The sequence below is a fragment of the Chaetodon trifascialis genome, chromosome 11 (genome assembly GCF_039877785.1).
Source record: "Chaetodon trifascialis isolate fChaTrf1 chromosome 11, fChaTrf1.hap1, whole genome shotgun sequence".
In the NCBI taxonomy this organism is placed as follows: domain Eukaryota; kingdom Metazoa; phylum Chordata; class Actinopteri; order Chaetodontiformes; family Chaetodontidae; genus Chaetodon; species Chaetodon trifascialis.
The window spans coordinates 19,804,070-19,827,107 of NC_092066.1; the positions used below are offsets into that span (position 1 = coordinate 19,804,070).

The following is a 23,038-nucleotide window of genomic DNA, read 5'->3' on the forward strand; positions in this document are numbered from 1 at the left end:
GAGCAAGAAAACGGTGGTAGTCAGAGGAAGCCTGTTGCAAGAACAAATTCTCTGAAGGGTTCTGTAAAACAGGCTGAAAAGACAAAGGTCAAACTGGGATCCTGGTCTAAAGGAAAGAGTCCTTTGTCAAAGTTCTTCACATCAGGTGCAAATGACAAAACCAACAAAACTGAAAAAGATATCAAGAAACTAGATGTCAAACCTAATGCTGGACTCTTAGGAAGACTGTTTCAGTCATCCTCGGAGAAGGCTGAGGACACAGCAAAATCAGCTGTGCAAGATGAAATAAATGACAAAAGACAGGCAGATGACAAAAAGATAGAGGAGGTAAATGAGGCAATTACAAAAGATATGCAAAAGGAAGGCAACATATCTCAAGTAGCACCTCAGGAAGAAGCTGGTGAGCACACAAAGGATAAATCACATTCTGCTCAGCCCAGCACTCCAGAGAGTAACAAAACCAAGGCTGTAGAAACATCCACAGAGCCAGTCGACCCAATCAAGACTTCAACAAGTGAAGCACCATGTTACCTAACAACTCTAGACCAAACAGATGCAAATCCAACTGATGATCGAGAATCAAATTTACAAAGCGGTGAGGCTACAGGTCTGTCTATGACAGATCCTCCCATTACTGTGGAGTCAGTGAGCCAAGTGTCTCAGGAGTCAGTCTATCATTTACTAGCAGAGGAACTGGGTGATGAAGTTTTGAGTGCTCCATTTAATGATGATACCTTTGGGGACAGTGTCAGTTCACCCCCTGTTGATACTTTGGCCATTCAGATAAAGACTGATGAACCTGTTCAAAAGCCAAATGAACTGCTTGATGCACCAGGTGTAGAAGGTAGAGACATGTGCAGCAGAGCGCTTCCTGATCTTAACCATGAACTTCTTCAAGAATCCTCCAATCCTTTTGGTCAGCCTGACACTCGGGAAATCTTTGTGAACACCCCTAGTGATATATTTACATCTTCTTTGAGTGACACAGTTTTGTCTGAAGCTGCTTCTGCTGATGCTTCTAGTCTGTTTGACTCTCAGTCAACACCAAATGAGAATGAAGTGATGCTTAGCATGACGGATCAGCTCATTGTCCCTGACCCAGCACCTGTAAACCAAAATGAGGATAAAACCTCAAGTCCTCTTGGTACAAGTAGCCAGACAATAGAGCAGGTTACTGACTTTGACATATTCAGCTCAAATGACCTTCTGTTCACTCAGTCACCTACTGTCAATGCTTCTGATCAAAGAGGAGCTGATGCTTCCACAAACCAACCATCTGCTTTTCCCAGTGACTTCTTCGGAGTTAGTGACATCTCAGACATTTCAGGTGTGTTTACAGTGCTGCCATCCACCCCAGGCATTTCTGACTCACTGAATAATTTCCTGGATTCAGATTCATCTTCTACTGTGGCTCCTTCAGCTCAAACAGATCTTTTTGCTAATGTCATCTTTGCATCAGAACCACAGTTGCTGTCATTGTCTGAGCCAAGTACTATAAATGTATTTGTGGACAACAACAACAGCACTGAGCAAACAGCAGGAAATACTGTCACAAGTAATAGCTGGATGGATGATTTACTTGGATAATAGCAAGACTGTGTTTTCACAAAGTTGGAATATATAAGAAATAATAAAGACATCACAGTAAGATGTGTTTAAAAAGCACTTAAATGGATGTGCCATTTGACATTTAATCACTTAACAATAACACAACTAAAATTGTTTTCATTTAGCATTGCATTTTACTCAGAAATATGAAAAAGAATCTGCAACATTTATGCAATTTCAAATGTGTGCAGTGAATACAGTATGTGTCTTTCCATTACAGCTTCAAAATTAATGTATTTCATGACATGGCATAATTCTAATCAATGTGAAGAGAAGCAGGGGATGTAATTTTTGCTAAATTAATGTGTATTTTTAAGTGATTTTGAATGAATAAATAGAGAATAAACTCAGGGATTCAGGAGTGATAACTAGGTGTGATTTAACTGTTGGATGTCTGTATACAGCCTAGACAATAAAATTCTAAATACTGTATTCTGATATGAAAATTCCTTGTTTGACATGTACTGATTGATAATTACTCTGTAATAAAATTGCAACTTTAAGCACTGAGGCAGTGTTGTTTGATGACCCCTTGAAGTTTGAATAAATGTAAACACAAGACAGCATCTCATATAGTTCATACTAAACTCATACTAAATGAAAATGTTTACAGCCTGGTTCAAAAAATGTTTTTGGTCTCTACAGATAATTGCAACGTTCATGACAGGTGTAAGGGGGGTGAATTTTTATATGACTCAATGCTCAATATTTAGGCTTAATGTTATGCATAATTATGCGCATGTTCACTTTGAGTGACAGCGAGATGGAAGGTTTCAGCAGTCAGGCATCATTTGGCCCACCTCAGCTCCACCCATGCTCCACCTCTTTGTCCACATGTGCATTAGCTGGGAGTTTGGTGGGTCAGAGGAAGCCTACAGGAAGCCTAGCTCTGTCCGAACGTCACAAAATTCACCCACAAGCACCTCTAAAGCTCACAAATGAACACATTTTATCTCATTTGCAGCACATTGCAAGAGATGTACAGTACCTGAGATTTTACATCAAATTAAATAATTATACAGTAAAATAAACCTTGTGGAAAGGTACGATTCTAGACCAGAGGCAGTGGTCCTTGCAGCTGGAGGTGAACTGAGGCTGATCTGGTAAGTGGCTTGACTCCAGGCAACACCACTTGCTCCGAGAACCAACAGCTTTGGGTGCTGAAGTGAAGGAGATGGACAAAGATCTGGGGCCAGAGCGCTTCAAGGGGTGATTCCATGGACTCCTATGCCGTCCCTCCGAGGCAGTAAGCTCAGATGGAGATGGGGAGGGCATTCTATCCACTAACTCCTGGATCTCTGCAAGTGACACCCAAGTATTTAAGTGGCAGCTGTGATAAGAGCTGGTTGAATTGTCGAAATCTTAAGGAAAGGTGGTTCAGTGCTTCCTTTCTTATCTCCTTTGGCATAGAGTACATATGACCATCCTTTACCGAAGGAAAGGAGATAAAACCCTCCCACAATTGCTTGTGACAGCGGCATTTAATAAGACTATGGCAGACCCATGTCAGTAACATCTGCTGTCACATAATTACACAGCATACGGTAGGTTGCTTGTCTTTTCCTAAGTCCTTGTCAATTCCCTTTTACATCTTTCCTTGACCTGATGGCATATTCAGTGAGGTAAAGGTAAATGTTCAGGAAAAGACACATTTTTAAAAGTTAAAATGTGTACTGTCAGTTGCAGCAGCTGGAGCATGTATTGATCTTTCTTATGTTCAAGACTGACTGACTTTTACTTTAGTGATCACAATTTGGGAAAATGCCATCCTAACACAAGGAGTAGTAGTAGTAGTAGTAGTAGTAGTAGTAGTAGTAAAAGTAGGAGTGGTGACCAGACGGCTCCAGCAGGAGGAAGCATAGACACTTTACTTTTATATACACATTATCTGAGGAAAGTTTATGCATCTGGATCCAACACTACACATTGTTTTCAATAAAAAACATTTGCACAAAGCAAGCCTATCCACTTTTCCATGTTGATAAGAGTATTAAAATGATAATTAATGGGACATTTATTTGCAATTAATCGCAAGTTAATTATGACATTTATGCGATTAATCGCGATTAAATATTTTAATTGATTGACAGCACTAATTTTAATACATACTTGCCAACAACATGACTTACACATGTTTTTCATATTCATATTTACTAGCTTCCAGCTTTCTCCTTCTGCTTGTAGCAAGACAGCACCAAGACCATCCTTTGAAGCATCTGTGGAAATTTTCAGTTTCTTGGTTGAGTCATGATAAGCGCGCACAGGAACAGTTGTCAGTGTGGTCTTTAAAGCTTTCCACTCTCTCTCATTTCTCTCTGTCCACTCAAACTCTGTTGAATCATGAAGGAGCTGTCTCAATGCTGATGTTCTGATTGACAAGTTTGGAATAAACTTTCCAATGAAGTTTATCATGCCCATTACCCTAAGCACACCTTTCTTGTCAGTTGGCCGTGGCATGTCTAGGATAGCTTTTATCTTCTTTTCATCAGGCTCAATGCCCTGTGGAGACAGTTTGTCGCCCAAAAATGTCATCTCCTGCACACCAAATTGGCACTTGGCTCGGTTTAGCTTCAGTCCATTCTCACGTACTCTTTGGAGCACTCTGACCAGCCTTTCATTATGTTCCTGAAGGGTGGACCCCCAGACGACCACATCATCAACATAACAACTACCCCTTCAAGTCCCTCCAACATGTTGTCCATGGCAGGGTGAAAAATCTCAGAAGCTGAGATTATGCCAAATGGCATTCTGAGAAATCTGTATCGTCCATAAGGTGTGTTGAAAGTGCAGTATTTTGAACTTTGTTCATCCAACTTGATTTGCCAGAATCCCTGCGCTGCATCAAGCTTTGAGAAGTATTTGGCTCCTGCCATTTCACTTGCAATCTCCTCACACTTTGGTATCTGGTAGTGCTCACGTTTTATGTTCTTGTTTAAATCTCCAGGATCCATGCATATTCTCAGCTCTTTGTTTTTGTTCTTTTTATCCACACACACCATCGAGTTTACCCACTCTGTAGGTTCCTCTACTTTTGTGATGACGTGCAGCTGAGACATCCTGTCCAGTTCCTTTTTGAGCCGCTCTCGAAATGGAGCTGGAACTCTGCGTGGCGCGTGAATCACTGGGTTTGCATCTTCCTTTAGTTGGATTTTGTATGTGTATGGCAGACATCCCATTCCTTTGAAGACATCATCATAATGGTGCACTATAGAGTCAACTGTGCCTGAGTGTGCACTTGCTTCTGAGCAATTGATGTGAAGCACTCTCCTCACTAGGTTCAATGTCTTTGATGTAACTCTGCCCAGCAGTGACTCACGGCCCTCAGGTACAACTGAAAACAGTACATTGTATGTTTTATTTTTCACTTTAACTTTGAGTCTGCACTGGCCTATGCTTTCAATGTCTTTTCCATTGTAGTCCTTCAGTGGCACTTTTTTCTTGATTATTTTGGGCTTTTCTTTCATAGCACTGATTTCTGTCATGCTGATTAGATTCGCCTGTGCACCAGAATCAATCCTTAGTGCTACTATAGCTCCGTTTACTTGAAGTGACACCATCCAAGTGTCTCCTTTTTCTGAGCACTTTTCATTTTCCTCTGTGTCCTCCTGTTGCTTTTGTGCACATGACACCATCCCGACAAAGAAAGTCTCACTTAGGTCAGTTTCTTCCACCAACCTTACTGATTTTGGTTTAGTTTTGGAGAGACACTGTTTTGCAAAATGATTTTTTCCATTACATTTTGAACACTTTTTGCCATATGCAGGACACTGCCGGGTTCGTGCCTTCCACCACAGCGTTTGCAGCAGTAGCTCGGATCATCTGTGCATTTCTTTTGTGGCGTGCCTCTTTTCATCTTGTTTTTAACCACAGCTACTTAACATTGTCATGTCCTGCAGTGATACCTGTTTCACTGAATGTCTTTGCATGCTGTTGTGCTAACTCACTTGCATGGCACTGTCTCTCTGCCTCCTCGAGTGTTAGCTGAGCGATTAAATAATTTTCATCGCGTTTGGTGGACATGCAGGGTTCGGCTGTGTTCCCACCAAACGCGATGAAACAAGATCGCGCTGCAAGATTACATACAAAGTCAATGCAAAGACGCGATTTGAAGCGTCATTTTGCTCGAGTTGAAATAATTGAACTTTTGCGCGGATTCGCGTGAAGACGCACCGCAACAGCCTATCAGTGTTGAGGTCGTCATCAACGAGCTGACGTTCGGACGTCCTTGTGTTCCCTCGCAAAATGAAACTGCCAGAAACAATGGAGGAGCTGCTCATCATTGCCGTCACCGCTCACCCAGAGCTTTATGACAGTTCAGCGTAGCATAGCCCCAGTTAGCATAGCTTGCTTTACTAGCATACTTGTCTGGTTCATTCAACAATAGCTGCACTACTTTGTGCAGTACAGGTACAGTGCAGCGATGGTGGTTATTTCAGCCATGAGCCGTTTCTCAGTACCAAGTACGCCAAGTTCGGACTTACGAACTTTGCAGTTCAGACTGAGCAAGTTTGACTTGGGAGTACAGTCTCTCCAGGACAGGAGAGCGCAGGACTGTCATTGCATGCAATTGGGACGGCAGCGTACTTGATGACGTCACCACCTCAGCTCGTCCGTTAGCAGGACGACACATATCCGAAAACTTTGGAGCAAATTTTAAACTACGCACTATCGTGATGAATCGACCACAGATTCGCGTCAAGGGGTTTTTGTACCAGCGTCAAGGGGTTTTTGTACCAGCGTCAAAACTGGAGCGCCTGGCGCGACGCGATTTCATTTGAGGCGCGATTAAATAATTTTCATCGCGTTTGGTGGGAACGCAGGGTTCGATGGCTTGAGTACCCACTACCGTGAGCAGCAGCACGATTTTCCTGGCGTCGGACTTTGAGTCCAGTCCAATGGCAGCCATGTACAGTACAGCTCGAATTGCTGCTTGAAACTCCGCCAATTGCCGTCGACATTTCCCACCAGTTTCAGTCCCTCCGATGGCCTCAGAGTCTCCATCTCGAGTAGACAGTTATGAGCTGCCTTTCACTCCTGGTACCATGTTTTGTTCATCTTTTAAAATGAACGAGACAAAGTCCCTTCATCCAGAATGACCATACAGCCAGTACGTAACGTGTATTTACCATCCCCAGCTCCCTCTACTGGTTACACCTGGTAATGACACCTTACTATCAGCACAGTGGCCACAGCTTATAAAAAACTACAAGTCCACTAGGTCACAAAGAATGTTAATCGCGCAATAAAAAAAAATGAAAATTGATTTGCGTTAACGCCTTAATAACGCGATATTTTTGACAGAACTAATTAAAATGCTTTGTCCAAATGTCAAGATGCATGTTTCTCTTTTGTAGTACCGTGAAAAAGTCATGATTCCAGTATATCTATTTTGTTCCAGGTCCAGAGGACATTGCTAAGACATTATAGACATCCAGTTCTGACTGGGACGTTAACTGGATCATTGGGACTGATTTTAAAGTGGATGTTGACATCAGGGTGGGATGTCATAATGTAATAGTGATCACAGAGATGTTGCATGATTGCTTTATGTGCATATCAGGATTATCTTGGAAATAACACATTGTTAAAACATTTAAAAGACATTCAGTTCAGACAGAACTTTGGTTAAACAATTTCTGGACATGTAGCATATTAAGTTGATAATCTGGACACAAAAAGTGTTTGAAGCTGCTGAATACACACTATTCATATACACTTCAACAGAATACAACTGTGATCCAAAAAAGGACAGGACAGTATGTAAAACATGAAAACAATCATGTGTTCACAAAGTGGTGAACTTCTCTCCATCCTTGCTTGTGAACGACTGAGCCTTTCCAGGATGCTCCTTTCATACCCAATCATGATACTATCACCTGTTACCAATCAACTTGTTTACCTGTGGAATGTTCCAAACAGATGTTTTTGGAGCATTCCACAACTTTCCCAGACTTAAGTTGCTCCTGTCCCAACTTGTTTGAAATTTGTTGCTGCATCAAATTCAGAATTAGCAAATATTTACAAAAAACAATGAAGCTGATTAAATATATTATTTTGTATATTGTTCTGTTTTGAACTGAGTAAATGTCAAAAAGGATCAGCGAGCTGTCACATTTGTTTCATTTATGTTCTACACAGAATCACAACCTTTTTAGGATCAGGGTTTTAGCTGAATAGGCACGTCTATTGTTCAGATAAAATAATAAATGGTTATTTGGAGAACAGTCTGTTCATGTACTATGAAGTAATGAAGTTAAGTACCTGATGATGGTTAAGCTAGGTACATTAACCTTCTGAAATGCTAACTGCTCTGTCTATGGAATAGTGGTACCTTGTATCTGTGGAAATACTGTATGCCTGGTACTGTAACGTGTGGGCAATTCTTTATGTTGCTAAAATGTCTATATAACTGAGTGAGTGTGCTGTCAGGGTAATCTAAGTGTGAGCTGCAATATGATGTCAGTATAAGTCTTTAAAGGCAAATATAGAAAACATGTGTACAAAACATGTATATATTGCTCCAAATTATTGCAACTGTTTAAGGTCTGTTGGCATGGTATGATGTAAGTCAGTGGTTCCCACCCTTTTTGGTTTGTTACCCCTTAAAATTTAGCAATATCTCCTTATGACCTTATGAAAAGTGATGACTGATCTATTGTTTGAAGCAAATATTGAATTTGAAAAAAATAAACAATCAGACACATGTCTAAAATTCTGTTGATTTCAGACAATCTCCTCTTGTGGAGACACCATTTCTGAAAGACAAAGGACAGATGAGAGATATCAAGGGAGGAAGTGGTGAAAATTGAGAGATCTAAACTTGTCCAACAACATATAAAATGAACTAACGCATTTGCCCACCTGTTGGTTTTGGCATCTTCAGCTGACTCAGGAAGCTCTTTTCTCCTGGTCTCAGGAAGCAGAAAGCCGAGGGTTCCACTGACCAGTGTAAGGCTGCTGAAGACTGTGGTGGGTATGGACCAGTGGTACATGGCCAAGATGTTGAGCAGTGGAGCCAGTAATGCACCTGCTTTTGCTGATGTGGCTGCGAAAGCTGTGGCCGTTTGTCTGAAATGTTATAACAGTTAACACTTCCACTTACAGGTCAAATAGCACATTTGCTTTTAACCTTTCATAACTTGTTGCCAGTATGCCAAGAAACTGATAATGGACATCGTTTTTAAATATGTCTCATTAGCCTGACACCTACCTAGCAGATGTTGGAAACAGCTCCTGCAGAAATACACTACATACAGAAAGAGCCCAGATCAGGAAAAAACGTGCTGCAAGAACTAAACATAAGAGAGCAGTGGCATGTCCTGAAACCAAACCAAAACAAAACAATTAGCCTTGATGAACAGGACAAGAACATGAAACTGTCATTTTGATAACCAAACCAAATGGCTCACCTTGGAGAACAGCTAGAATAAGTATGCAGAAGAGACCTCCAGTCAGATGAGTTGAAATGAACAAAATTCTTCTCCCAAAAACCTCCAACAGCCACATGGAGAGTAAATTAGCCAGTATTTCAACAGCACCAAACATGAGCTGTGTCACAAAGATATTCAGGCCCAAGTTTGCCATGTTCAAGTACAGGCAGTAGTAGCAAAGACTCAGTGAAAACCTTAAAAACAAGAAGAACACATTATAGAACATCTATAACAGATGTACACTGATTTTTAAACAGTTGCTTAGTTGTTCTAGATTCGTGATTGGTGTGTGAGGAAGCAGGAGATGGACCCAAATGTAGATAGTGGAGGCAGAAGGAACACTTCAATAACTTAATGATCAGTTGAATATGCATATAAGCATACAGGCAGACACAGGTAACTTAACAGGCGGGAAAGTGCGGGGATGAGTCACTCCAAAGCAAAGCAACAAGGCAACAAAGGAATTACAATGATCTGACTACTGACTGAGGAAAAGGGGCTGGTATTTGTGTCCCAGGGCTTCTGAGGAAATGAGGTGCAGGTGGGGAGATGGATGATAAGGCTCAGGTGAGGGGAATGAGGTGATTGCAGGCCAGATGGGAGTGGCAGAATCTGAAATAAAGCAAAGTCCAAGGGTATCTGGTAGACAGTGAGTTTTTTGTCCAATGTGAAAGAGGCTTTAATATCTACCTAACACCCACTAACATCTGGCTTTTGTCCTCAGTGGGGTACATTTGTAAATTACTCCCAGGTCAAATGACTCTGTCATCCTGCATATTTATCAGCTCCAGGTCTGCAGTGGTGGAAACATGACACCAAGGAGGATACAAAATTTTTGTCCAGCAGCAAAAGACTGTTGAGAACCCAGACAAGAGGCCTACAGTGAAAGCCAAACCCCTCTAGAGGTCAGGCAGGAGGCTGGAAGTGTGGGTGGGACTACTCTGGAGGTTGGTGACAAGGCTGGAGGTTGAGAGTAGGGCTGGGCGATATGGCTGAAAACTCTATCACGATATAAGTGATTTATCGGTCGATATCGATAATTATTGATATTTTTTATTACCTATTTAAAATAAGGACCAGGAGAAAAATACATTTAATTTAAACATTTTTATCTTAAATTTAACCTTCCTCTGATTATAATCCCCTCAGCTATCGAGGCAGAAAGGAAAGGAAATGTCAACACAACCATGGAAAACACTCAAATAATAAATGTAAATAAAAGAGAGAAACCTGATAACTTTTTTCTGCAGTTTTAGTGGCAGGACGTTCACAAGCTGATTCACCTTCTGGTGAATAAAATGTTTTCAAATATGTGCAGTGTTTCGTAAACATAGCAGAAACTGAGGTAGACTTGACATCTGTAAACAAACATGATAGACAGTACAGTAAGAATGATTGAACTATAAAACCAGCCTAGACATATGAACAACTTACTTACTCTAAACATATGTGAACTATTCAATTATATTTTTATTGCAAGTGTGTTAACAAACAAACAAACAAAAAAAAAACGTGTAAGAGATTTTTATAATCTGGCTTCTCCTCAGTGCTCAGCGGATGCATGTCTTTAGCTATATGATATGCCGCTGCCTCCGTTATGTCTTTGTGCCTTTTAGATGATTTAGGCATTGAAGCAGAGTTAAAAAGTTAAAAAATTATCGAATGTTTTATCAAACGCATTTTTTTTATTGATCTTGATTACGTGTCTATCATGAGACATATCATTATCGTTTTATCGCCCAGCCCTAGTTGAGAGTGGGATCTGGCAGCTGGCAGCTGGAAGCTGGCAACAGGGCAGCAGGACTGGAGGCTGGCAACAGGGAGATGTGCAGATGAGCCAGTGGAGGACAATGCTGCTGCTCTGCAGGAACAGGAGGTTTCTGCTGCATGGGCATGGAAGACTGCTGCAGCTAAAGAGTGGGTGTAGGCCAGACCAGGAGCAGATAATGTCAACTGGGAATCAAGAACAGGAGTCAGCTGGACTGTCGAATGGGAATCAGGTAAAGGTGTACTGTCGACGGATTCAGGAACTAGTGTGCTGTTGGTCAACCGAGGGGCTGAAGAGATGTTTGCTGACTCAGGAACATGAGAAGTGTTTGCTGACAAAAGAACAAAGGGGAGAAGAGGGATCTTGGCTGATTTGGGAAGCAGGCTCTTCACTGTGCTTGGCAGCAGTGAGAATGAGGAGCTGGGCAGCTGAGAGGAGCAACTGTTCTTTCTGGAAACATAGCAGAAAGTGGCTCCAGGGTAGAATCAGGCAGGGAACTGACTGTTGCTGTGGTAGCAAATTGGTTAACTGGCTGGAGGCAAGCAGTCTGGAGGCTGTCATACTCTAGAGCAAGGTCTAGAAGAAATAACTGAGGAAGAGGAACAGGCTGAGCTAGCTGGAGGCTAGCATGCTGGATACTAGCTGGCTGGGAAGCAGGGGTGTTAAAATGTCTCTGACCCATCCAGGTATGGAGTTCCTGAACCAAGGCTTAAAGAACACTGTCTCTTCTGCCAAAGACATAGCTGCCACCCTGTGTGCCTCACAAGAGACTTTCCTCCAAAACTCTTGTTACTACAGAAGATCAGATATCAGGTCATAAAACAGAGAGAGGAGACAGCAGGCAGACAGGATCAAATGTAGTAAATTTAACAGAAACTGAGACACACGGACAGGTAAACTGAGTAGATGACTCAACAAACACTGAAAAGTGAGGGGGATGAGGTGCAGTTAGAGAAGTGGACAGAGAAGCTCAGGTGGGGGAATGAAGTGATGAAACTGGAGAAGAGGAAAGAAGCTAATTGGTTGGGGACAACACTACAAACAGGGCAGGGCTAACAACGTTAATGCAAAATATGTGTGGGGAGAAAGTTCAATTCAATTCAATTCAATTTTATTTGTATAGCGCCAAATCACAACAGAAGTTGTCTCAGGACACTTTCCATATAGAGCTGGTACAGACCAAGCTCTTTTATCTACAAAGAAACCAACAATTCCCCCATGAGCAAGCACTTGGCGACAGTGGCGAGGAAAAACTTCCTTTTAACAGGCAGAAACCTCGAGCAGAACCAGACTCTGGGTGGGCGGCCATCTGCCTCGACCGGTTGGATGAGAGAGGAAGAGCAAGAGAGGGAGAGTGAGACAGACAGACAGACAGACAGACAGACAGACAGACAGACAGACAGACAGACAGAAATGCAGTCAGAGAGAGAGAGAGGGACAGAGAGACAGACATGCAATCACAGTAACAGAGAGTGTACAGGAAAATGCAGGGGGAGGAGCACAGGAACACAGGAGGGAAACACAGTGCAAACACACAAGAAAAACCCAGAAAACAACAAACCAGACAGGACTGTGACAGTGTGCTACCATAAAATGACTATAAATCATTAGGTTACAATACTAGTGATCAGTATTAATTAGGGCTGTCAGTTTAACGCGTTAATTAGATTAATTAATTACGCTGCAAATTAACGCGCTATAAAAATTAACGCAATTAATCATGAGTGGCAAGTCAATGCGCAAGAATTTTAAATATGGCTCTTTGAGTGACCAGGTCGCATCCTACCTGCGCCACTAGTAAAAAGCAGGGTGACAACAGACATGGATGCGACACCGGAGTGCGAGGAAAGCCTACTTCGACCTTTGAACGGCAAGTTTATTTATAAAAAGAACAAAGACGGGACTATTAACAAGAACGCAGTGATTTGTACCTTGTGTAAAAAAGAATTTTCCTATCACCGTAGCAGCTCCAGCCTGAATGATCATTTAAACGCTAAAGAAGAAGAAGAAGAAGAAGAAGAAGAAGAAGAAGAAGAAGAAGAAGAAACGTACTTTATTAATCACATTACACAAGGTGTTAGTTGCACTACACGCCATGCTTTTCCGTGAAATTAGTTTTTTCCGCATTTGACCCATCCTCGATCTGTCGATCTTCCGCGGCAGACCAGGAGCGGTGGTCTGCCAGCTGCCAGGCAACGCTGACGCCCGTGCCCGGGGACCAGTACTCCTTTGTCACCATTGGTCAGGTGGTGATCTTCTTGCATGTTTTTAGTGGGGGTTATTACGGAGGAATGAGTGGAGTGAGGCGACAGTGTTACCACTTGTGCCACCGTGCTACCATGCTAAACATGTAGTTGCTGCTAGTGCCGCTAGTGCTACCGTGAGCTCACTCCGCCAACCCTCACTTGCCGAGTTAGGAAAACGAATGAGCAAAGCCACGACAGAAAATCTGACAAACTCAATCGCAAAGTGGGTTGCTGCTGATTGCAGGCCGACTTCAATCGTGGAAGACGAGGGCCTAAAAGGCGTTTCAGATAGCGTCATCTGAATTTCATTTATGAAGCACACTTCACCAATAAAAATGTGGATATCAAATCTTCTCTTCTTGGTGTATTCAATTGATTAGTCATGCACTACAATTTTGTAATGTCCTAGAATTCAAATTCTTTATTTGGGGACCTTTAGCAGATATGAGATTAAAATGCGATAATTCGATTAATTAATTACAAATCCTGTAATTAATTAGATTAATTTTTTTAATAGCCTGACAGCACTAGTATTAATACAGAGCTGTTTATTCATCATTTCAACTTACCATGCCGATGCAACGATGAAGAGATATCTGGTCAGTAGAGGTGATCTAAAAATAATTTTTGTGCCTCCTTTGTTCACATTTTCTTTGACTGCAATCTGTGGCAGAAACATTAAAAGATAAAATAATCTGTTATTCATCCCACAGCACAGAAATTTGCAATTTTACAAGCAAAGGGGATAGCGCATAAGTAAAAAGTATCAGTTAAAAAAAACACAATATAACATGTAAGTAAACAATAGAATTAGTAAAACCAGGCTATGGTTGAATTCACATTATTGCACATAGGAAATATGGATATTGCACAGTTTAGTACACACTGATATCACACAAGTAAATTTGTCATTATCTGTGTGTGTGTGTGGTCTACTGGGAGCAGTGTTGGTTGAAAAGTTTCTTATTTAATTATTTAATGTAACACAGAAAATGTATTAACTACACACATCCTGTATACTTTTCAGTATTAAGTAATTCATATTTGACTAAAAACTTGCATTAATACAACAGACAAAAACAAGAAATAAAAGTTATTGAATATATTAATAACTAATAATAACTAGTGCTGTCAAAAATATTGTGTTATTAATGCGTTAACGCAAATCAATTTTAATGTCATTTTTTTATCGCGAGATTAATGCTCTTTGTGACCTAGTGAACTTGTAGTTTTTTATAAGCTGTGGCCACTGCTAGTAACGTAAGAAAAACTACAGGATCCGATCGTAAACTGGAAACAAAACAATAGGCATGCCCCACGCACTTGTTTGGTCTTGCCTGCTTGTAAAAGAGTAGGCTACCGTTTTGTGTGGATGTCAAGCACAAAACGCCGAAATGTTTGCGAACAAGATTCTGAATGGAAAGTTTAGTTTCAAAAAGTTGCCAGATGGGTCGACTGACAAGACCAAAGTTATTTGTGTGTATTGTCGGTGTGAACTGAATTATCAGCGTAGCACCTCCAGTCTGAAATACCACTTGATGGCCAAATACACGGCGAATGCGAATTCTCTGCCACCCCCTCAAGAGCAGGCGACAATGGATAGCTTTCGAAAGAGGTATATGGATGCTATTATGTTCAAAGGCCTGAGTCCTAGTTTACAATGATATGCACTTTGTAACTTTATTTTGGATCACCCTGTTTTGATCCCTTAGAAAGGGTTGTTGAAGGGGCTTTTTTGTAACCAAGTATTTATTTTTTTGTCATCTGTTTATTGACAGTGTTAAATTGTGTGAGATTTGATTCATTCAAATGTGAATGACTGCTCAAAGTGAGAATGTTAGTGTGAAATATAACACTACACGTCGTTGTTTTCAATTAAAAAACATTTGCACAAGTGGACAAAGATTTGTAATGGGATTTTTCCTAAATGCACCTCAATTTCTATACATGAGCAAAACTTTAAATTTTTCCACAGGATTTATTTCACACCTGTTTGCCTCCAGAAGATGTTCCCCAACAGCTCAGATCTCTGTTATAAATGTAAAACTCATAAAGGTACATTTATTCACCTGTTCTGGTCATGTGACCGCATCCAAGTGTTCTGGAAAGGGGTTCATTCTGTGATTCAAGAGGTTATTGGCAAACAGTTTACACGGCCTTCCTCGTTTTATCTCTTAAATTACTCTCCAGACAAGCAATTTGATACTGACACCAGAGCTCTCTTAGCAATACTTTTATATTTAGCAAAAAAGTGTATTTTGCTACGCCGGTCTGCACCACAGATTCCCACCGTTGATATGTGGATTTCTCAGATATCGGCCTTGCTTCCACTGGAGAAACTAACTCACAAACTTAACCATAAACTGGACAAATTTTGGAAACTCTGGAAACCCTTGCATACTTTTTTACAGAGACTCTGACTTGTCTACTAACAAATAGTAATATCTGATCTTACCCTGTCATGACAGTTAATCCCTGTACCACGTGTCTCCGTCCACGCCTTTTCCTTGTTATTTTTGTTTCTGTTTTTGTTTTTGTGTTTTTTGTCTTGTTCGCCCCCCCCCCCCCTTTTTTTTATTGTGTATCTGTTTTGTTGCAGCACCTGTTGTTGGGGAGGGTATTTCTCTTTTATATCTTTATTTGTTGTACTTAAATGCAAAAATCTAATAAAAATAAAATAAAATAAAAAAATTTGCACAAAGCAAGCCTATCCACTTTTCCATGTTGATAACAGTATTAAAATGATAATTCAAGAGACGTTTAGAGTAGATGAAAATATGTGATTAATTTGCGATTCATCGCAAGTTAACTATGACATTCATGCCATTAATTAATTAATAAATTAATTAATTAATTAATTAATAAGAGGCAATTAAATAATAAATAACCAACAAAATATAGATCCAAGTAAATCAGTATCAAATGAGAAATCTCTCTCTCTCTAAATTAATTAATAAGGGGCAATTAACTTAATAAATAAATAAATAGATCCAAGTAAATCAGTATCCACTGACTTGAGCATGAATAACCACATGTTCATTGTGGAACTTTCAAAAGAGGTTGAGAAACATTTAAATTGAGGACCCAGCGTTGGTGACTCTACCAGCTCATAAACAAGCTCTTCAGGGGGTCCCTTGGAAGGATTGTCTGAAGGGAAATTTCACCAGTGATCTCATTTGGTGTCAGTTATTATACATAGTTATAGAAAATCTAATAGAAAATACATGCTTAAATGCTACATGTGGCAGATTTACGCCTTTGTACATTTTTCAGCAGAGACTCTGGCACAGTGTGTTTGTTGATGGCTGCTGCCTTGACAATCAACTGTTTAGCCTCCTCTGTCCGTCCTCTGCTTAACAACCATCTGGCTGACTCTGGAATAAACCTAATAGAAACAAAGAAAGTGACAGATTAAATAGTTCATCATTTACAAATCAACCAGTGAAGGGCTGTTAAAAAGTTAATGCATACCAGATGTAGATAGCAGGCAACAGAAGTACGGTGGCTGCAGTTAGCTGAACCAGTCTCCAGTCTCGGATGACGTATGTCACACCAGCGAGGATGCACTGTCCAACTCCAACAAATATCTGACACACACATGCTCCCCATGATCGTTTGGCTACTCCGATCCATTCAGTGGCTGCAATGAACGAAATATACAATTTTTTGTCAATTACGTGAAAAAAACCACTCATTTAAAATAAGTGTAGGAAACGAGTTATGCATTTAATGACCATCTTCATAGAATTGAAAGAATGAGACCAAAGCTACACACCTTAGGTACAAAGTCAGAATCATCAATATGGCCATGTAAGACTTGAAAATTAAGTCACGGCATCATTCTTGAATGGCATTGACAGTTACTAGTAAGTCCTCATATAATACATGATAGGGAAAATTTTAAGATCAAGCTTTTATTTTTTTTAATAACTCTTAGGTTGTTGACTTACATTTTCAAATGGTATGTTTCCACTCTTGACATCACAAGAGCTAAGGCGAACCTATGTGTAAATGTTGTGCTATTTTCCAGGTTTCCACACGATGGACATGCCAGTCATGCCTCTAAAATTAAATATTATCTTGTTTCATTGATCTCAAAAGTGAACAAGTGATCATACAAAACAATCTAAACAATGTCAACTTGGCCTTTAACAAACTTTGATGGACATTTTTCACCAATTACATTTCATAGACCGAATAGAAATGAATTGGCGATTATAACCAATATTGAAAATAGTCAACAGTTGCTACCCTGTCCTACATATGTAAGCTCAGTATACATACCCAGTATAACACAGTTGACATGAAATCCTCCAGCTCCAATTGCCATGAAGAACTGCACTACTAAATATAAGTAGACATTGGGGCATAGCGCTGCTAATAGACCAAATATGAGGCACATAAGAAGTGGAATTTGAGTTGCTCGTTTGCGACCAAACCTGCAAGAGGTGAACAAAATGATTTGGTTGAGTATCATTCAAGAACAGTTGATGATAAACGCACTAAATTAAGAGAGCAGCTGGTTATGTGAGAAGTAATGAAGAGATCGACAGAAAGAGCAAACATGCGCTTGATGACTAATGATTTGCTTAAATTGGGAAATGTTTGTCTTTAATGCTGCATTTACACAGATTCTGACAGATGGTAGATTTTATATCATTTGAGAGCAGAAGAGTAAAATTGGGTGAGGCGGACAGACAATACTGTAATGGTATGGTATTTGACTTCATGGGAACTTTAAATGTTCAGTTAACTTTAGAAGAAATACTGGTGGGATGGCTGTGTAATTTTAAGATAATGTTGAAAAGGTCACTTTCACAGTATTTAATTAAAGGTCCCATATTATCTATTCTGGGATTTGGGGTGTTATTTTGTGTCTCTGGTGCTACCACACACATACAAAGTGTGAAATAAGACCGTCCGTGCTTTTTTTTGAGCGAGATACGGATTTCTGAAAGCACCCTGCCTGCAGCTTCCAAACGAGCCGATTGAGTTCGGCGAGGACTGTTACTTAAGAAGCCCGCACATTTGCATTCTCCCACCCACCAGCCACCACCCCCTACTCTTCTCCCTGGTGTCTCTCCACCAACCAGCTACAGTGTTACCTTCTCACAGATCCACTATTCCGCTATCGAAAGCACCGTGTTAGGAACCATCATGTCGAGCCGCCACACCCAGTGTTCTGTTGTTGGCTGTAAATCCGAGCTCAAATTGCTCCATCGGCTCCCAGCCACAGAGAACAGAATAGTGGCCTGAATTGGGGTAACGTCCCCGCTACAGTTGGTGAAAACCTGTTTGTGTGTGCTAACCACTTCGAGGCTGACTGTTTCTCCAACCTCGGTCAGTACGAGGGAGGATTAGAGGAGGGACATGTAAGTATACAAATAATTAGCTGTGTGTTTCTTTTGTAGATTAGTGTGAACTCTTGCGTGCTGTAGCATGTGTGTTTTGCCATTGAGACGGTGTAAGGCTAACCGCTAGCTTCGAGACTACGACTTCAGCCATCAAATGTTAGCTCGCTACTACTGTAGTTTTTGGTACATCACGTTTCTGATCTTGCAAATGATTTAATACATGTTCGAGGGAGATGCCAACATTTACAAATATTAAGCTGTGTTCATTTTGCAGTTTTACACGAATTAACCAAGAAGTGTTTTGCCACATAGCACAAGCTAACGCTAACTGCTAGCTTCTAATTAGCAATCAGCATGGTTTCAATATGCAAACCCAGCGACCCGGTCGGCCAAGCGATACATACACATACGCTCCACAGTGTCTAAGCTTCGGGAATTTGAGAAAATAATGCATTTGGAAAGAAAAGCCCAGGGCAAAACTATGGTATGGTTGAGAATGCAACATCCCAGCACAATTTACACTCCAAATGTTTCTTCTTTTGGAGTTTATTTATGAGTGATCCTTTTTTATGCTGTATGTAGCTGTTGGCATAGCTATACATGTAAGATAATGTTGATGTCACTTCTCTCTTTTTACAGTATATAGGCCAGTGCATCATTAGATTTACCTGCTGCTGATCAAGTGTAGCAATGAGCTGTTGCAGCATTTAGTGCATGAATTTATACTGTAACAGTGCTGACATGTTTTACTCCTAAAGGCCCATTTATACCCTCCGTAAATAACGGATACGGACACTTTCGTCCGTATCCGGAGGCTGTTTCATTCGTCAGTTTGTCCGTCAGCTCTGAGCTTAGCCATCCGGAGCTCTCCGGACAAAACCACTCGAAACCACCCGAAGTCGTGGGGGCAGTGTAGAGTCAAAATGAGCAAAATGAGTCAAACTAAAAACCGACGAAGAAGAGAACCGGCTCTACGTCAAAAAAAAAAAAAGATTTGTCTAATCTTTTCGTCCGGATCCGGAGGGTATAAATGGGCCTTAAGTATGCCCTGTTATCATAACAGTATACTTGTTACAGCTGTCCGGGCTACTGTGCCCCGCAAGGACTACTGTTGTTATGCACTTCATTACAACAAGAATGCTGATAGAGGACAAGCCACCACATCATCAGGGGATCCTCTTTTCAAGTCCATGAAGGAGAGTGCAGAGCCAAACCAGTGAAGAATGAGGCCACATTTGTAAGTGTAACTTCTTCTTTTTTTTTCACTTAAAAATACACATTTATTTTGTACATGACACAAAGTACTACACCTCCGTACTTTCAACACAATAAATAAACCAAAAGTGGGGGTGGGGGGGTGGGGAGGCGTATCTTCCCTGGGCGTCAGGAAACTCCCGACGTATCTGACGTACTACGCGTGATGGGATGACTACATGAATCATATTCATATAGGCTAGACACTTGTAACAACTGAGAAAATTGAACATTATGTTAGTCAATAGGTTCTATAATGTCAACATCTGTATTCACATTTTTCTAATTTGGATTCAGTGATGCCCTGCGATCGACTGGCGACCGGTCCAGGGTGTACCCCGCCTCTCGCCTGTTGACAGCTGGGATAGGCTCCAGCCCCCCCACAACCCCGAAAGGGATATGCGGTATAGAAAATGGATGGATGGATTCAGTGAATCCTTCATGAGTACTGTATTTCCATGTACAAATATTCATGACTTCAGTCAAGAAATATTTTTTGTATATCTGTAAAATATATTGGAATAAATGTGTAATATATAGTATTTGTTTAGGAAAAACTTGGTTATATGTTCAAGAAAAATGCAATCTGAATTTGTGGCATTGCCTGATATTTAGTTTATTATGATGTATGAACAGTGAAGTTAAGTAGGTTACTATAGATGAAACTCACTGCTCTGTCCCCCCATAAAGGACGGTAACCAATTATGTAAACACAAGATGAGTCTCCACAGTGGCATGTTATCTGCACTCATGCACTGTGATCATAAGTGCAGGTAAAGATGATGTGACCTGTGGCACCTCCTGGCAGCATATGTTCTTAGGCTCTGACTGCATTGTTGCACACTTTGCACATGTGCACTGATACAAACAAATAAAAAAATCATGCATGTATAAAGCTGAGTGATTGCTAGAAAACCCCTCCTCTTCATGTAAACACCCAGGACCTTCAGACTCTGCTTTCATATGATACCAGGCTTGTGTGGTATGCGTGATGTGATGAAATCAGCAGACACTGTCAGGTCCTAGTGTGTGTCACTACGTTTTATTTTGTAGGGTTTTCAGTTTCCTGTTTTGTGTTGTCTTGTTAGGTGTCTTGACTTCCCCACATGAGTGATTGTTCATTGTCTACACCTGTGTCTAACTGTTGCACCCCTCCTGTGTATATACCTGCCCTTCCCAGTGTGTCTTTGTCAGATTGTCTGCGTCCTTGTGTCTGTAGCTATCCGGCGTTCCTCATGTTTTTGATTTCCTCATGTTTCAATGTTTCATGTTTTGTCTGTTGTTGCCTTTTTGCCCAGCGTCTTCTGTACCTTTGCCTTCCTTACGGTTTATCTGGTTTTGAACTCTATCTGGTTTTTGACTCCCGATCTGCCTCGTGATTTTGTACTGCTGCATTACCGGACTGTTTCCCGTGTACCAACCTCGAACTGTTAATAAATGCCTCTCATCGCCCGCCTGTCTCTGGTCTGCTCTGTGGGTCCGCAGTTTGTCTGTCCCAGTCCTGACAGACACTCCAAAGTGCACATACGCTATTTCCATGTTTTCGTTACATGCGCCTATAATTTTGCCCATATTCAAATTTTATGTTTGTTCTGTACACTTGACATCTGTCACACGTGTCCGTTCTGGGGAGGGATCGCTCCTCAAATCAAGGCTCTAAGGTCAGAGGGTCGTCGTATGCTGCACAGATTGTAAAGCCACTTGACTGACTTGTGATTTGAGCTACACAAATATGATTGACTGACTTGACCATAACTCATGAAATACACTTACGATTCAGCAAAAGGTCCAAATATCAGGGAACCAACAGAAACACCAGCCATTAACAATGCCTGTGCCACTTCCACCAAGTTGGCCTTGTCACAAACTAGATTGAACTGTTAGAAAAAAAAAGGACAATTTGTATTGAAATATTTCATGAAGGTAATTGAATAAAAAAATGCCTGCTAGTCTACAGTCTTTACTTACATCAGTGACTATGGTAGCTTTATATAGCATGTTGTAGTACACCCATCCATTCTGACACCCTGTGGTCTCATTGAGTCCGTACTCCCTGATGGCACCGATGTCCCAGTCAACAGGGACAAACATCCGACACCTGCTGAAGGTCCCATCCTCCTCCCGGGGCACCGTCAGGTTCAGCTGCTCATCTTCAGTCAGGTTAGAGTGAGCCTGAAGGATCCAGTCTGTGTTACAGTGTCGTTCTGGATCTGACTCGATAAAAAGCAGGCTTGCTAACAAAAAAGACTGACTGAGATTTGGTAAAGCAAGTGCAATCAGATTAAGCTGCTGGAATAATCCAAATTCTCCAATGCTCCTCAGGATCTCACCAAAATCAGCCATGTCGATGTTGGTTGATGTCGATTTTGTGTTTAAAAAAAAATTTAACCAAAGGTTAATTATTAGCCATTTGTTTTACACATTGATTTTTAACTAAATTGTGTAACACTTTGATAGAGAGATGACTGGTTAATGTTCAACTGTTGTCTGAATGGAGCAAAATGTGTCACCTAGAACTCATTTTGAAGAATATCTATCAGAATGTCATTGTGACATTTTGTCTCTTTGCCAGCACTTTTGCTCCTGCTTGCAGAAGTATTCCACCCTCTTTAACCTCCTAAGACCCAAACTCTTGCATGGCATGCATTTTTAATTTCTCTTTGCTATTTGGGCTGATTGGGACCTGATGAGTGTAAAAACAAAGAATTATCTTTTTACATGATGTAATTCTGAGAAAAATGATGTCCACATATGAAGACATTCATATTACAGTTTTTCTCGGTCTCTATCAGAATTCCATCCATCCATCCATCCATTATCTATACCGCCTATCCCTTTCGGGGTTGCGGGGGGCTGGAGCCTATCCCAGCTACAATGGGCGAGAGGCAGGGTACACCCTGAACCGGTCGCCAGCCGATTGCAGGGCCTCTATCAGAATTGAAATTCTCAAAACAACTTGTTCAATCTTCACATCATTGTGTCACATGTGCACATCAAAAAAGCAGTTTCTAATTTCTTTGAACAAGTCCTAAATGCCAAGGACTACAGGACTTAATGACTTCAGACCCGTTGCCCTGACCTCTGTGGTCATGAAGTCCTTTGAGCGCCTTGTGCTCTCACACATCAGAGACATCACTGACCCTCTCCTGGACCCCCTGCAGTTTGCATACAGAGCCAACAGGTCAACCTGGCCCTCCACCTCATCCTCCAGCACCTGGACTCCGCAGGAACCTACGCTAGGATCCTGTTTGTGGATTTCAGCTCTGCCTTTAACACCATCATTCCAACCCTGCTCCAGGAGAAGCTCTCCCAGCTGAGCGTGCCTGACTCCACCTGCAGATGGATTACAGACTTCCTGTCTGACAGGAAACAGTGCGT

General features: G+C 41.1%; 1 protein-coding gene across 1 annotated transcript; it reads right to left on the reverse strand.

Annotated features, from left to right (window-relative positions):
• Positions 1-4,821: 4,821 nt before the first annotated feature.
• LOC139338835 (solute carrier family 22 member 13-like) lies at positions 4,822-22,003 on the reverse strand. The gene is made up of 10 exons (XM_070974113.1): positions 21,629-22,003; positions 21,434-21,537; positions 17,337-17,491; positions 16,524-16,692; positions 16,317-16,437; positions 13,622-13,716; positions 9,018-9,232; positions 8,819-8,927; positions 8,470-8,676; positions 4,822-4,849 (listed from the first exon to the last, which is right to left on the reverse strand). The coding sequence occupies exons 1-10, from the start codon at positions 22,001-22,003 to the stop codon at positions 4,822-4,824; spliced, it is 1,578 nt and encodes a 525-aa protein (XP_070830214.1).
• Positions 22,004-23,038: the final 1,035 nt, after the last annotated feature.